This window comes from Ursus arctos, unplaced genomic scaffold, assembly GCF_023065955.2.
Source record: "Ursus arctos isolate Adak ecotype North America unplaced genomic scaffold, UrsArc2.0 scaffold_14, whole genome shotgun sequence".
NCBI classification, from domain to species: Eukaryota; Metazoa; Chordata; class Mammalia; order Carnivora; family Ursidae; genus Ursus; species Ursus arctos.
This window is the reverse complement of record NW_026622808.1, coordinates 2,114,865-2,131,117: the sequence shown is the minus strand read 5'-3', so window position 1 is coordinate 2,131,117 and position 16,253 is coordinate 2,114,865. Positions and strand designations below refer to the sequence as shown.

Genomic DNA, 16,253 nt, shown 5'->3' with positions numbered 1-16,253 from the left:
AGGCAGCAATAACCCAAACTCTTGCCACCCGCGGGCTTTCGAAGGGTGCTTTCCAAGGCCAGATGCCACAGAGGCAACAGGTGGAAGCCCGCCCAGTGTGCCGCGTGAGCACCCTTCCGGAAGCCCTTCCCAGGGATGCCTGAGAGCACACTCCTAGCATCGAAAGGTCAGCCCTGGAAAGAGCCGCGAGGTCACGGGGTACAGCCACTCCACGGACACGTGACAAACCCAGGCAGGCGGGCCGAGCAACCAGCCCCAGTCACACAGCTGGTCGGTCACAGAGGCACAACTGGGACCCAAGTCACTTGACTTGCAGATGGTCAACTGGGGTCAACCTCTTTAGAGGACGAAGTACATGCCAGGCACCAGGGATAGGGACAGAAGATGAACACCGTCGCTCCATTCCTACCCTCACAGAACCCACCATAGAGCAAGGAAAGAGCTTCAGCATGGAATGACACCTCCAATCACACAGGTGATGGGCACTACACAAAGATGACAGGAGCTCTAAGAGCACAGCCTGGGAGTCAGAGAAGATTCTGGAAGCAATGACGTGCCACTGAAACCTGAATGGTGACTAGGCAGGTGCAGGTGGGGGTGGGCTGTCTGTCCAGAGAGAACGTTCCAGGCAGAGGAAACAGCAGCAGGAGGGTGTGGGGTCTGAGGCAAGGCTGGGGGAAGGACCACTGGGAGACAGAGAAACGAGATGAGACCCAGGCGCCTGCCAGCAGCCAAACCCCAGAAGACCTTGAAGAGCAACGAAAGGGGGTGACACGCTCACGTGCATAGCCCCACAAAGAGGACTTTGGTGGCTGGCTCCACGTGGAGCATTTGGGGCAGCACGAGCTGCAGAGGGGAGAGGACAGTTGGAGCTGCCGTGGTCCAGGCCTGGAGCCTGGCGGAAGGGAAGGGAAGACCTGCCCCCAGCTGAGAGCCAGTTAGGAGGCCTGGGAGAGGAAGCAAAGGAGCAAGGGAGGGTCCCGGCCCACCCCCAGGCCTCCTCCGCCCACCTGCCGCCACACGCATCACGCGTTGAGATGCCTCCCCTTCCCGCAGACCTTTATCGCCTTAGCCTAGATTGCCCTGCGCGGGCGGCAGCTCGCTCCCGCTGAGCCTTACATATGTTCCTAAGGACTTCCCCCACTGCCTATGGGGTAAAAATCAAACCATTAGCCTGCATGCCTTGTGTGTAGTCTGGCCCCTCCGGCCACATGCCCCTCACCCTGCAGGCTGGCTCTGGTCCTTCTGCCCTGCAGCCCTAGAGGGTTCTCCAGCTCCCTCTCAGGCGCTCCTTTCTGCACACAGATGGAAACCGGCTCCCTCGATTTGGTCCCAGGCTATTCCACTGAGTTTCCCTTCCCGGCAATGCTACTCACAGCCCATGCTCCTGGAGAGCGGGCAACCCCTCTCTGGGATTATTTTTCCGGACTCTGACTTCCCCTGGCAACAAAGGTAAAATAATTAAAAAAAAAAAAAAAACAGATACCATCCTCAGGACAAAAAGAAAGCATGATTGAAATGCCCGAGGCCAGGCAGTATCAGCTACGCCACCCTCCCCCGCAAATATGTTTTCTGCAGGATAAATAGAACATATAGTGACATGTGTTCTGACATGCACCTCTTTCCCTTGTGTGAGAAATAGTCTCTCTCTACATGCCTCACCGAAAGCTCGATGGGAGAGAGGTAAGGTGAGTCCAGACACCTGAGCCTGATGCCTATCTCGGATCCTCACGGGTCAATGTTCATGTGCGAGGCCTGGAAGGGAGATGCTGAATGGGACAGACAAAACCACAGAGAGGAGATTTGGACCAGGAAACCTACCTAATGGATGGCAGATCCCTAGAGAGCAGACTATGGGACACCGAGCATGGGAGAAGCAGCAGGCATCCCCTCCTTCTCCAAGCCCCTCAGGAAATAGAAAACGCCCAGCACCTGGGAAAGTGCTGTAGAAACACCAAGAGGGGCTCCATATACAATTCATAAGTCAGTCAACAGGTGCCAGAGCTCTAGGACCAATGTCATCGGGTAAGGCGGTCACATACAAAGCCACACACAAAGGACTGGCAGTAAAATCTCCAAATTGTCTCTCGGTCGTGTTTTCCTTCGTTTGGTTCTTTGTCTTGTTTTTCTAGCTTTTTTCTACAAGGACAAATGTCAATTACACTTATAATTAACATTCCTATAGATCTATACACACGTCTGCAACACACATATCCATGTATACACAAACACAAAGAGCCCAGAACTTCAGGCTAGTGCTTGTCCCTGGAGACCTAGAAGGTCCCCTACATCAAGGTTACTTCGGGGACCGAACCCGCAGAGACAAATGACCTGTCCTGGGAGAGGCTGGGTCTCAGAAAGCCGCCCTGTGGTGTGTGTGTTGTATTATCAGGGCAGTAACAGGCTCATCGAGACATTTCTCACAGCAACTCTGCGAGGGAGCTTTGGGCAGACTATTAGCCTCAGTGTTTGGATGGGTAAGCAGAGCTTAGAAGAGGTCAGGAACTACTCAACTTCACACAGCTGTTTCCTACCCTGCCTTCTGAGATCAAAGCAGGGACCAGGGCCCCAGGTATGGAGATTCCACACCACACATTCTTTCCGTTTTGCAAGACAGCTTCACAAACCCCTTTTTGCTGGATGGATTTTTTGTTTCCTGGCTTAGTCCCTGGCATTATTCTTGCCCCCAGGCACGTAAGAGCCAGTATCACATGATCCCACAAACAGCGGTGTCACCACGCCAGGAACACGCACCTCTCCAACGTCCACTCGATGGCCCAAAACTTACGCCTTAAAACCACAACGGAGTCCACTTGTCCAGTGAAATGACTCACTCCGTTGACTTGAAAACCACCCAAACCGTCGGGGATAGGATTCTAGTTTTTGTGGTTTTTAAAACCCACATAACTTTTAAGTAGATTACGTGGAAAGAGCCCTAACCTAATGATGAGAAGAAACCTCAACTCCAAAGAGAACCACATTAAAGACATTTAAAAAAAACAACACAATAACGGGGGAGGAGAGTGTGGGACAGGACAGGATGCCTCTGGTTTCCTCGTGCAGAGGTTGACTTAATAATTCTGAAGGATTTGGAGATCTCGATCCAAGAGAGGCAGGCAATTTCACCTCCTTCCTCCCCGCCTCAAGGTAACTTAACTGCCTGAAGTCCCGACTCGACAGCCAGTTTTCAAACAAGTTTCACAGGGTTCTGGGAACTTACTTGCTTCGCTGGAATCCTCACCCAAAAAAGGCGCCCAAGAGAGCCTCTAGGCGAGCAGGTCCCGGCTCCCTGGGGGCTCCCCACGCCCGGGCGGGGGCCCGGCTGCACGAGCGGTGCCAACTGTGCGGAGCGAGTCCGCCCCGGAGAGGGTGCAGGGCGCCGCCTGGGACGCACGCGGAGGCATGAGGCCGCCCGCTCGCTCGCTCTGACCCCTTACCCCCAGGTCACCGGGGGCGACACGCGCGTACCGGGCCCCCGACCCCGACCGAGGCCACTTTACTCACCGCGGGGCCCGCCAGGACCAGGAGCGTTCGCAGCTCCTCTCGGAAGCCGGACAGCAGCACGCAGCGCAGTCCGGGGCGCTCGGGGCTGGCCTCCGGGCCCCCCGGCCCGGGCTCCTGTCCAGCCTCCATGCGCCTGGCGTTCTGCGTTTGGGGAGCGCCGAGGCTGCCTTCCAGAGGGCGCAAGGCCATCCCTGCTCCAGTCCCCGACCCGGGCCGCCCGCCCGGCGTCGCGAGCCCGCCTGCAGCCCGGGGCCCAGCGGCGCGCGCCGCCTGTCCGACCACGACCCTGGGCGCATTTCTTGCAGCGCTGGCACCGGCGTGGACGCCGGAGGGTCTTGTAGATGTTCACGTAATCCGGGTCTGGGGAGACAGGAGGTTGCAAAAAGTCTGGAGTCAGACGGAAAACGACCCGGCGGGCTGGGGCCTCCGTGCCTCGGACGCCAGGGCTGGCCCCGGCGCCGCTCCTCCTCTCCAGGGTTTCAGATTGTGAAACGCGCGGCGGGGAAGAATCTCGAGTTCTCACTCCGCCCGGGCCGCCAGCCAGGGGCTCGAGTTGGGCGCACACCCGCATAGCGGGCACCACGGCTTTGGCGGTACCCGTTTTAGGGCGTGCACCGAGCTCCTGCTTTGAGGCTTCGTCTGGAACTTGCATACCCCTTTTCTCCCGCCAAATGCACTAAAGAACTTAGAATCTACCAAAGTACAGCAACAAGCCCGCGTTTTCCAAATAGAACTTAGGCCGGTTGGCCGGGCTTCTTTGGGTATTTATCCATCAGCCTGAAGTGGGGGGCGGGGGGGTGGGAACAACAGGTTGTAAGCGTCAACAAACTTGGATTCAGGACTCACGTGCCACGGTCTCCCTGGGAGAGCAGGGCAACTTGCTTGCCTCCTAGAGCCTCGGTTCCCTCATCTGCAAAATTGAAACAATATCTCCATCACTGACCGGGGTGAGGAGCCAGTGAGTTTGTGTGGGTGGACCATCTGGCCTTCAGCCAGCTACACAATAACTGCTTAACAAATGCTAGTCACCAGGACAGGATGATTTCCCTAATAGTCGGAATTCCTTCTGTTGGATAAGTGATCCACCTTTTGGGGCTCACATAACCAGAAAGTTTAGAGTCAGGGATTTTAAAACAAGGTCTTTAATGTTCTCCGTCTTCCCCCTCTCCTCATCTTCCCACCGTTTGTGATGCTCTCCTGGGTTGCATTTTTTTCTCTGCAGGCAACCTCTCTTTCCCTGGAGGGGCAGGGTGGCCTCCAGCAACCTTCATCCCTTTCTTTCCCACCCCCTAAGCCAGATAGTAAGACCCTCCCTGTTCTAGCGCCAAAGAAACAGACAAAAAAAAAACAGGGAGGAAATTTATGTATGTAGGTTTCTTGCCCACTTTGAAACAATCATCCTTGGCGGAGAGGTGGGGGGGATAGGTGTAATGTTTGGCTGGACCTTATGCACTCAGCTCTGTCCCAAAAAGGGTGGGTGCTGTTGATGAGGGAAACAAAGCAAGGCAAATGTAGCTTAAATTGAATCTCCTTACAGCTTGCATCCCACTGATAGGTACCTGAAACATACAGAGCGTGACCTTCCTCAGCCCACTCAAGGCTGCCTTCCTGCCTTAATTAAAGGCTAAAAGTAATCTTACAGCAGCCAGCCCTCAAGGTCCTCAAAGGACCTTGCTTCCAAATTCCTTATAGACTTATGCTATCCCTAACCCCCACTAACTAAAAAGTACACAGTGACTCCTCACAATCCCAGTGCAGCTCTTTCCATCCACGGGTCCTGTCCCTTTGCTATATAATACAATCACCTTTTTGCAGCAAACACATCTCAAGAATTCTCTCTTAGCCGTTCACTCGCAAACCCAAAACCTTACAAATTTCATCACTAAGACTGGTAATAGACCCAGCAAAATTACATGTAGGGAGTGGAGGAGGCAGCATGAGTCCCAACACACAAAAGTCCTAGGCTGGGTGCTAGGTCTCCAATCATTGGTATTCTTAAACGGCTGTCTGGAGTCCTGGCCAATGCATTAAACATATAACAGAAATGTAAGATACAAATATTAAGAAAGAAGAGGTAAGAGCATTAACTTGCAATTACAATTACAGATAATCCAAATAAAGCAAATGGGAAAGAAAGCTAATAGAATAAATAATGGGGTTTAACAAGGTTGCTGCAGGCAAGTTCTTCAACAGGTAATCTCGGTCTTTTATATCGGTAATACCGTATATGAAATGTTGGAAGAAGAAATCTCACAGTAGCAACAAATAAACCCTCCTTGTGATGTGGAAAGGAATTCCCTCCTTAAAGGGGCTGTGTGCAGTGATTTCCAAAGAGCACAGTATGCCAAGAGGGGAAAATAGTAATTTCAGAGTGGAGAAAACTGGAAAACACTACATCAGCCAGATGGTCAAGGTCACTCTCAAAGCCATACTGATAGATGCAACTGCCTCAGTTCCCTATGGCTGCTGTGACAGGTTACCATAAACTTGATGGCTTCAAACAACAGAAATGTATTCTTTCATAGTTCCAGAGGCAAGATGTCTAAACTAGGGGCGCCTGGGTGGCGCAGTCGGTTAAGCATCTGACTCCTGATTTTGGCTCTTGATCTCAGGGTCCTGGGATCAAGCCCTGTGTCAGGCTCCACTCTCAGCACAGAGCCTGCTTGAGATTCTCTCTCTCCCTCTGCCCCCCCCCCCACTTGCTCACCATCTCTCAAATAAATACATAAAATCTTTTAAAAAGTAAAATAAGATCAAGGACTTGGCAGCTTGCTTCCCTCTTGGGGGCTCAGAGGGAGAATCTCTTCCATGCTTCTCTCCTACCTTCTGCTGGTTGCCTGCAATCTTTGGCTTTCCCTGTTTTGTGGCAACATAATTCCAATCTCTGTCCCTGCCACCACATGGCATTCCCTGTGTGTCTACCTTTATGTCTCTGATTTCTTATGAGGACACCTGTCACGGGATGAGGACTCATTCTAATTACGACCTTATCCTAACTTCATCACATCTGCAAAGGCCCTCTTTTCAAATAAGGTCACATTCTTTTTTCTTTTTTTTTTTTAAGATTTTATTTATCAGAGAGAGAGCACAAGCAGGGGGAGCAGCAGGCAGAGGGAGAAGCAGACTCCCCGCTGAGCAAGGAGCCTGATGCAGGACTTGATCCCAGGACCCTGGGATCATGACCTGAGCCAAAGGCAGATGCTTAACCAACTGAGCCACCCAGGCGTCCCTAAGGCCACACTCTGAGAGTCCAAGTAGGCCTTTGGGGAAGATGCTATTTAGCCAAGCATGGTACCTTTAATGTGATGGAATGAAAATGGAACTTAACCTTTGGTCTTCTCACCGAAACATACAACCTCCTCCACCCCCCACCCCCACCCCCACCCCCACCCCCACCCCCTGCAAGTCAAACCATCAGAAAAACATCAGATAAATCCCAATTGAGGGATATTATATAAAATACCTGACCAGCACTGCTCAAAATAGTCAGGGTCAACAAAAAACAAGGACCTGAACTGTCATAGCCAAAAGGTGCCTAAGGAGACAGGACAACAAAATGTAAAGTGGTATCTTGGGTGGAGTCATGGAACAGAAAAAGAACATTAGGTGAAAACCAAGGAAATACGAATGAAGGATGGACTTCAGTTAGTAAGAATGTATCCCTATCAGTTCAGCTCCTGAAAGTTATTGTTTAAATAGAACCAGAACAAATAGATTCAGCTGTCAACAGCAGACAAAGTGGGGATCTGGGGGACACCTGGAAGTTTTCCCCTTGCAGAGAACTGCAAGCAACACTTGCAACTTGTAAATATCTTTACTGGGCAAAAAATAGCAGAGGCAGATGAAACTGACTTGTCCGTTTTGCTGTTCTTCAATTTTCATCTGGATGAAAAGAACCAAAGCTAAATGCAATCTGACCAGAACACAGGTGTTTCTGTGCTTTACCAGGTCTTCAAAAACAATGCTTAAGAATAATCTCAATAGGAAATAGACAGGACATGTCTTTGTGAATTTTAGAAAAGACTTGAATCAGAGACGTGATGTTCTTTCCAAAGTAATATATCCGCTTTTAGTCCACTGCAATATATTTCATACTTAAAAAATTTTTAAAGTGACTCAGAAAGCATTTAGGAGAATAAAATGTATTTTTTTCCTGGGGAAGGAAAGTAACGGGGAGAGAAGTCATTCTGTCAGTTGATTATCAGTTTAAAACAATATGCGTCACAAGACTAGACAACTCGATCAAGGGAATGGTAGGCAGCCAAGAAACGGACCCCACTGATGGGCCTTTTCTTACATTAAAAATTTATATTTACATGGGGTCCCTGGGTGGCTCAGATGGTTAAGCATCTGCCTTCAGCTCAGGTCATGATCTCCAGGTCCTGGGATCAAGCCCCATATCCAGGTCCCGGCTCAGCAGGGAGTCTACTTCTCCCCCTGCCTCTCCCCTTGCTTGTGCTCTCTCTCTTTCTCTCTCAAATAAATAAAATCTTTAAAAAATTTTTTTTATTATTATTTTTTTACAATGGCCTTTTATTTACAAAGGGCCATTGGAGTCAATGAAGAAGTAAAGGGTACTTGGAACAGTTGTGGAAAAGCACGCTTAACTTGAGCAGCGCTGGGATTTTGGCTGACACTGCATTATATCTGCCCATTTATTCAGAAAGAATGTACCTCATTAATATACTGAGTCTTCCAAGTTCACTATATCCCTACCTCAATTCATTTCTATTCCCCAAATGAGTAATGTACCGAGTGCTGATGACGTTTGACAAATTGTCATTATGTTCACATGAGGCTCTTGAGATTTTTTAAAATCATGTATCGAAGTTACTTTTACCTGCTTTTTGTCCCAGTATTCACCAAAGGAATCACATTTTCTTCTTTAAGGATTTTTTTTTCTTTTTTTAAGATTTTATTTGTCCGAGAGAACACAAGCAGGCGGAGCAGCAGGCAGAGGGAGAGGGAAAAACCAGCTCCCCACTGAGCAAGGAGCCGGATGCAGGACTCAATCCTGGGTCCCCGGGATCATGACCTGAGCCAAAGGCAGATGCTTAACCAACTGAGCCACCCAGGCGTCCCTCTTCTTTTAGGAGTTTACTGTAAGTTCATCCTAGCTTCCCTAATAATTAACCTTCCCTGGTTTCTGGAATAAACTTCCTTTGATTATGATATACTGTCGTTGGTGTGTGGTGGTGAATTTATTGCGAGTGTTTTATTCAGGATTTTTTAAATCTGTGTGCATAAGTTAGACTTTTCTGTGTTCGCTGTCTTTGTCCAGTGTAGGCGATCAACCCATTTATAACTTTGTAGAATCAGTTGTGAAGCTTTCTATTTTTATGCTCTGTAAGTATTAAAATATCATAAGAATTATCTGTTCTTGGGGCACCTGGGTGGCTCAGTCTTTAAGCGTCTGCCTTCGGCTCAGGTCATGTTCCCAGGGTCCTGGAATTGAGCCCCACATCGGGCTCCCTGCTCAGCAAGGAGGCTGCTTCTCCCTTTCCCTCTGCCTCTCCCCCTGCTTGTGCTCGTGCTCTCTGTCAAATAAATAAATAAATTCTTTGTCCTTTGAAGGTTTGAAGGCATTCCCCTCGAAGACTGGCTGATGCCTTTTAGGAGGCACAGTTTGCTTGAACATAAAAAAAAAAAAGAAGAAGAAGAAGAAGAAAAAAAAAAATAGGGACAAGTTTCTATTTCTTACGAGGTCGCTGGTGTATTCAGATTTTCAACCTCTTCTTGAGTCCATTTTGGCCAATGATAAATGTTCGTAGCTTGCGGCTGTAGCAATTGGCCACAAACCTAGTGGCTTGAAACAGGAGAATGGAGCTGGGCTCCGAGGGTTCGAGAGTACCTGGCTCCAGGGGTCCCAAACAGACCAGGTTCGGCCCCTTACCGCTGACAAAATCCAAAGGCAGAGAGAGGCAGCAGTGGTAAAACAGGACGGGAATTTATTTCAGTGAGGCCAACACCGGGGAAGACGTGAACAGTCGCAGAGACTGTGCTGAAAGCACGTCCAGGTTTGCATAAGGACAATGTGGGACAAAGGTCGGTGGGTCCCTGCAGGTGGGCAGTAAAGATCAGGACAATCATCGTATCATTGTCTTGGAGTCAGTCACCTGCCGGAGGGGTCTTGCTGGCTCCGGCAGTTGTTGATTGCTTGACATCGGGCAGGGGTAGTTAGTTCGTCCCAGCACCCGCTGATTTGCCCGCAGGGTCTTTTGCTGGAGGTAAGAGATAAGCTGAAAAGAAGAACTTAACCAGTTAGAATGTTTGAAGTCAAAATGGAGATTGTTGGGGTCCTCTTTCAAAAACTTTATTTTGCAGAGGTCATAAGTCTGAAATGGGTTTTGTGGGGATAAGATCAAGAGGTGAGCCGGGCTGTGATGCTGCTGGAGGCTCGGGGGGGGGGGGGGGTGGAATCCATTTTCTTGCCTTTTCCAGCGTCTCTAGGCTGCCCACACTTCTTGGTTCATGGCTCCTTCCTCCATCTTTGAAGTTCATGGCTCCAACCTCTGCTTCACCAACACATTGCCTTTTTCTGATTTTGACCATCTTGCTCTCCTCTTGTTAAGGACCTTTGAGGTGACATTGGGCCTACTTGATAATCCAGGATGATCTCTGCACGCAGGATCCTAAAATTAATCCCCTCCGCAAAGTCCCTTTGCAAGGCAAAAGGTAATGCTCAGAGTTTCCAGGGGTTAGGGTGTAGACATCTTTGGGGGACGTTATTCTGCGTACCACACTCCGCATGTTCTCAACATGTCTCTGGCTTTCCTGTATTCTCTATTCTGATGAACTCTCCATTATATAGTGGGTATTTTCTCAAGTCACCATGTTTTAGAAAGGACACCTTGCGTATCCTTTCTGAATCCTCGCATGCCGCCCCATTTTTCTTCTGATCAGAATTAAGAGATACGCCATTGCTTCTAACATTGTGTATTACACACGAAAAGTCCAAAGCCACTCAGTTTCTTTTTATTGTAGGGACCCACGGCGGTCGTTGTGGCTTATTTTCCAATCTTCTTTTCACTCCAAATGATTCATCTTTACCAGTCATGGTAATCTCATTTTCCTCGTCAGGGCTCTGTGTTGGAATGGACACACATGCCTCGATTCTGGCCAGGAAACGTGACAGAGAATCTGACGCAGGTTTCTGGGAAAGCTATCCTTCTTTCTAAGAAAGAGTCCTTGAAGGAAGGCTCCTTATTTTCCCCTTCAGGTGTTACTCTAGCTAGATGGCTAGAAGTCCCAGCCATTATGCCGCCAGCCCAAGGATGAAGCCAAAACTGGAAGACAGTAAAGCCAAGAGAGTCACAGAGATGGGGGGGGGGGCACTAGTGCCAGAGAGATCATAAATAGATCATTGTGAAAGGTAAGTTCCTCTCATTTGCAAGAAGGGCAAAATCTTTTTAAAAATTGTGATGCTGGGGCGCCTGGGTGGCACAGCGGTTAAGCGTCTGCCTTCGGCTCAGGGCGTGATCCCGGTGATCTGGGATCAAGCCCCACATCAGGCTCCTCTGCTGTGAGCCTGCTTCTTCCTCTCCCACTCCCCCTGCTTGTGTTCCCTCTCTCGCTGGCTGTCTCTATCTCTGTCGAATAAATAAATAAAAAATCTTTAAAAAAATAAAATAAAAATTGTGATGCTGTGATTTATAATAAGAAATAGACACTGTATTTGGTTGTTCATCTGATTTCTGGAAAGAGCTCCCCAAACCATTGGAATTTCCTAAGTGATAAGATCAATCAAGGTACCTTTTGTTCTGTTCTGGTGACTTCTGGACCTCACCTAAGGGGGAGGGCTGTTTGCCATTTGAGCCAAATATGGGATTAGAGGGTTGGAGCTTTTGGGTTCATCCCCAACTTCCAGGAAGAGGAGAAGGATTGGATCCAGGTTGAGTTCAATCGCCAATGGTAATGATCAAGTTAATCATGACTACTTAATGAAGCCTCCATAAAAATCCATTGGGACGGGGTTCAGAGAGCTGCTGGGTTGGTGAACCAGTGGATATTTGGGGACAGTGGCCCTTGGAGAACAGGAAGCCCCCCCACCCTTCCCACATCCCTAGCCCGGTGCATCTCGTCCCTCTGGCTGTTCCTGAGTGATATCCTTTTATAACAAACCAGTAACCTAATAAGTCAAGTGTTCCTCTGAGTCCTGTGAGCTGCTCTAGCAAATTAATTGAATCCAAGGTGGGGGTCATGGGTACCTCCAGTCTGTAGCCTGTTGGTCAAAAGCACAGGTGACAATCTGGACTTATGATTGACTTCTGAAGTCACGGGGAGAACTAGGGGAGGTCAGGGGACAGCCTTATAGGACTGAGCTCTTTACCTATGGGAACCGACCCTCTTTCCAGGTAGATGTATCAGAATTGACTTGAATTGTGGGATACCCTGCTAGTGTGTAAGAATTGTTTGGTGGCATGGGGAACCACCCCCTACACACACACACACACACACACACACACACACACACACACACACACACATTAGAACTGGGTGCAGAATGCTTCTTAATAAATGTACACGCACACCCACCCCCTGCAATGGGGACATAAGTCGGTGTATGAGGGTCAGAACCAGACCAAACCAGACTTGGCCAAGAGCCAGATATAACCCAGGACAGAAACAGAGCCAGAATATACATAGAAAACACAGGGTCGGTGAGAGCCAAGCTTTATTGCTTCATGAGATTCATGCTGGGCTGGACCAGGGCAAACCGCCATGTAGAGGCCGTGTCAAGGCAACAGGCTTGAGCAAAGCAAACTTGAGCAAGACAAAAGGGCCACAGTGACCACCAAGCTGAATGCACACAGGCTCATTAAGCGACCCGCCTTGAAATGGCCACAGACCCTAACTGACCAATTACAACCAGGCACAGTTCCCAAGATTACCAAAAACGGAAAAATTCCCTACATTCCCATACTCCCTCACTCCACCCTATAACTGTAGCCCCTCACTACCTCTTCGTGGAAGAAGGTCTCTCCCTTGCTGTCCTGACCGCCGCTCCCTTGCCGTATTCCATAAACTTCTATCTCTCTTGTTCTGCCTTGAGTGAATTCTCTCACTGCCTACACCACCGGCCCCCACCCAGTATGGGATGCCCCATACTCGAAGTGCAGTTTTCTTGCCTCTGGTGGGTAAACACTTCCAGGTTGTCTCAGTGGACCCTTCAGGGGTGACAGGGAGACCTGGAAACAGATGCATTTTAGACAAGAGAAGAATGTTATCTGCAGGTCTGTTCCAGGGTCAGACTTTAGAGAATGGGTTGCCAAATACGGAAGCACTACAGGAATTAGAAGAGGAGAAAAAGTCAGGATCTCCAAGGTTACCAAGTCCGACCATGACACACACACACAAATGTGTTTTCTCGTGAAAATCATATCCATAAAGTTGGTGACATGCCTTCAGATGTCAGCATTACAAAAGTTGAGGAGAAGGATTTTAGGTCAGGGAGGAAACAACTTATAGGACTCAGGTCTCATTAATTTGGGGAGCCACAACTTGACAGAGTGGGTTTGGAGCTGGCTTGACTTAGCTCAGGGTGCAAAGTGTCTGGTTTGGAATTTGCTCCTACCTGGGAGATGTCACATACGTACTCACTCACGATGTTAGCAGTCACAGTGTCCGCAAAGTCGCTTCCCCAAAGAACATGAAATCTAGAAGCCCTGACGGGTATGCCTGAGCCCGCCCTCCCTCGGGCTCCCCTGCATCGATCTCTGGTCCAGTTTGGATGACCATACCCTATCACGCTGAAGAAAGCAACCCCATTGACACTGAAGTGGAAAGCTTTTTTCTTCTTCTTCCTTCTTATATGGCCAGTCTTGTCCTTATCCTTGGAATTTCGATATTTCACTAGAATCTGTCTGAGATCAGGTCTTCCTTCAATTTCTCCTGACCTTGCTGGGCCCTTTATTCACACGCTCCTTCAGCTCAGCCAAACGGCCCTTCACTGACTAGGAAACCACCACCAATAGAATAACGTGCCCCAAATTCTCACCAACAGGCAACTAGAGGGGAGCGTCTGCTCGCCGGAAGTGCTCAGCGGAAGCCAGTGTCCCTGCCTGAAAGACAAGAGGACGGATGTCCACTCCCCTTGGGCTTGGGGCACTGCCCCCTCAGGTACACACGCACCTGGAAGGGAAGGCCTGGAGGCCCTACCCAGCTCGCGCCTTGCTGTGACCTGACACAGACCCTGGGATTTCAGGCCCAGTTAGCCATTGTTGGAAGGGTAGGCTGCAATTCCTTACGATCAAGATAAGCGAACTCCAGGCAAGGCCAGAGGTAACACCTGTGCCAGTTGCGGCCACAGTGAGCCCAGGATGTTGGTCACTCGGAGGGCCAGGCCTTGCTCAGCCACGAAGGAGCTCAAGCCTCCAAACTGGTCAGGAGCTCATTGACTCAGGGCTGCCCCCCCGGGGGGGGGGGTACAGGGCAGAGCTGGACTGGGGCTGGATTTGGAGGCTAAAAGGGGACACCGTAGGTCCTCTGGGACAGCGTGAAGCAAGCCCATTCGGTTCCCCACCGAAGGAGACCTTTGGAGTCTGAAAGAGGCAGCATCATTGAGTGGAAAGAGCCGCCCCCTGTAAATCAGGACACCTGGGTTCTAGCCTTGCGGCTGCCATTTCCTGGCTACAGGACCACAGACCGGCCACCTCACCTTGAATTTTAACATTCTTGCCACAAAATGATAAGAATAATTCCTACTTGGTCTATTTCCATAAGCTTTTTTCCCCAGATTTTAATTTTTTTAATGTAATCTCCACCCCCAATGTGGGGCTCGAGCTCACGACCCCCAAGAGCAAGCATCCCACACTCTACGGACTCAGCCAGCCAGGTGACCCTCTATTTCCATAAACTTGAGAGGATCAAAGGATAAAATGTATATAAAAGCGTACCGAGAACTCTACTGAAGGAGGCAAATAGGAGCCCTCCTCCTCCTCTCCAGACATAAGGAGTCTTAGAGATTCTCTAGATTGCTCTGTGTACCCTTTATGACATCAGGGCAAACTGTCTTGTCTTTCTTTGAACACCTTTAATAATAGGCCTCTGATTTGTATCAGTTTCCTGAGGCTGCTGTAACCAGTTGTCACAAACTTAGTGGTTTAAACAACGCCGATGCATTATCTCACAGTTTAGCAAGTCAGAGGTCCAAAGTAGGTCTCGCTGACCGCTCTCAAGGTGTTGGCCGGGCTCCATTCCTCCTGGGAAGGCTTAGGAGAGAACCCTAGCTTCTGGAAGCTTCTGGAAGCTGCCCATGTTCCTTGGCTCTTGGCTTTTCCCTCCATCCTCAAAGCTGGCAACACAGATTGAGTCCTTGTCATATCACATCTCTCTCCACCTGCACCCTCAGTTCCCCTTTGCCATGTGACGTAACATATTCATAGATGCCAGGGATTAAGACTCGGACATCTTTGGGGGCCACTCTTCTGCTTAGCATACCCCAGAAGGGGGAGGCTCTTCATTATGCTGAGACATAGTATAAAATCCTCACCTGCCAGTCCTAATTCTGCTCCCACACTATGTGTGACTCCTCTTCTTCCCACAATAGTTCTGGAATGATCTGAGCCAAAGATGCTGTTTCTCTCATATCTTTTCTGGGGTGTGTGATCTATCACTGACCCCCCCTTTCTACTGAAGCCCCATCCTACAAAAGTTGAGGTGTCTGGAACCAATGATGCATCCCTGGGTATGGTCTGTTCAGAGAACCCCAAACTCCCTTCACTAGGAGGCTGGGAAGACTGGCAAAGACTGGACGATCTTTACCAACCCTTCTGATGAATTCTTTTGGAAAAAAAAAAATCACTGTAGCTCAATATACATAAATAAACATACAGATCATGGGTGAATTTTCGCAGAGTGAGCACACCTTCGTAACCAGTGGCCAGATTAAAGACAGAACATTACCAAGCCTCCCAAAGCCCCCTTGTGGCCTTCTAGTCACTAATCTTCTCAAATGAATCCACTCTCCCAGTTTTTAGCTGCACGGTAGCCGGTTGAACGGTGCCTCCCCCATACTCTGCAAAAGATACGTCCATGGCCTAATCCCTAGAACCCATGAATGTGATCTTATTTGGAAAGAAGGTCTTGCAGATGTCATTAAATTAACAATCTGGAGAAGAGATCATCCCGGATTACCCGGGTGGGCCCTACGTCTAATGACGAGTGTCCTTACAGGAGACAGAAGAGGGAAAGACACACACGGAGAAGGGCGTGGGAAGACCGAGGGAGAGGCTGCAGGGAGGTGGGCACCGGCAAGGTGCTCCTAGAGCCTCCAGAAGCGGAAGGGATAATGATGGATTCTCCCCTAAAGCCTTTGGAGGGAACAAAGCCGACATCTTGACTTTGGACTTCCGGCTCCCAGACTGTGAGAGAATGGATTCCTTCTGTTGAAAGTCATCGAATGTGTAGAGATAGGTTATGGCAACCCTGGGAAATGAATACAGGTGCCCATTCGCTCTGTTTTCTGCTGATGTAAAAAGAACTTAGATAGCACGTGTATTTGGTGTCTGACTTCTTTCATCCAACATTCCCTCAGCTGTAAGCTTCATCGTGCTCAGGAGTGTAGCTGTATTTGGCTCATTCTCATGACTATATACTAATCCACTGTCGGAAAATGCCCGTGGGCAGGGAAGGACCTTTCCATTTGCTGCATTTCCTCACTGATGTGTGGGATTTTCTCATTTTGGTCACCCCGGTGTGTGTGTGAGTGTGTCTGTGCATAGTAATATATTTTGCTTTGAATTCCATTC

General features: G+C 49.3%; 1 protein-coding gene across 1 annotated transcript in view; it reads right to left on the bottom strand.

Annotated features, from left to right (window-relative positions):
• LOC113271271 (multidrug and toxin extrusion protein 1-like) overlaps positions 1 to 3,790 on the bottom strand; it is a 35,002-nt gene extending 31,212 nt beyond the window's left edge. The window contains 1 exon segment of the mRNA XM_026521110.4: positions 3,505 to 3,790. Within this exon segment, the coding sequence (XP_026376895.4) occupies positions 3,505 to 3,693 (189 nt within the window). The 5' untranslated portion in view covers positions 3,694 to 3,790.
• Positions 3,791 to 16,253: the final 12,463 nt, after the last annotated feature.